Below are 568 nucleotides of genomic sequence, written 5' to 3'. Positions count from 1 at the left end.
TCCCGACGACCTCCGCCGGCGCCCGTGTCTTTGTGCCTACCCGGATGTATGCTCCTCTTCGAAAGAGGCGCGACGCGCGTACCTGAACAGGATGAGGGGGAGGGAGGAGGAGGAGGAGGGGGAGGAGGAGAAGGGGAGGAGGGGCTGGCGTTGCGGCCGACCCAGACGGAGAAGAATTTCGTCCACGCGGTCTAGTGAGTCCCGTCCCGACTTTTCTCCATTTCGCCCCCATTTTCCCTCTTTAATTCCCCGACTTGTCCTTCCTTCTTCCTCATTTTCGCTCCCTCATTCCCAAACCTCCTCCCTTCCTTCTCTTTTTTGGGTACGCGTATGGCTCTGCCTGCTGTTCACACAGAGCTTTCATCTCCTTGTTATTTGTCTTTCCTTCTTGCGCCTCGATGGTCTTGACACCTGTCCTCCCTTCCTCCCTCCCTCCCTCCCTCCCTCCCTCCCTCCCTCCCTCAGCGAGACTATCGCCCCTCACTGGAACCACACCCGTGCCATCAGGCGCGTGCATTGGCCCCGTGTGCTCGCCTTCTTGAACGCCCTCCCGGCGCATGCATTGATC

General features: G+C 59.7%; 1 protein-coding gene across 1 annotated transcript; it reads left to right on the top strand.

Moving 5' to 3' along the window:
* Nucleotides 1-137: 137 nt before the first annotated feature.
* NGA_0699200 (uncharacterized protein) lies at nucleotides 138-568 on the top strand (the record flags this gene model as incomplete). Its single annotated transcript, XM_005852269.2, has 2 exons — nucleotides 138-194; nucleotides 466-568. Coding segments are annotated over 2 exons (160 nt in total), but the record flags the coding sequence as incomplete, so codon positions are not given.

Source organism: Nannochloropsis gaditana (genome assembly GCF_000240725.1).
Source record: "Nannochloropsis gaditana CCMP526 unplaced genomic scaffold scaffold1693, whole genome shotgun sequence".
Lineage (NCBI taxonomy): Eukaryota > Eustigmatophyceae > Eustigmatales > Monodopsidaceae > Microchloropsis > Microchloropsis gaditana.
Note: the sequence above shows the minus strand (reverse complement) of the source record. Positions and strands in the feature narration are given on the sequence as shown.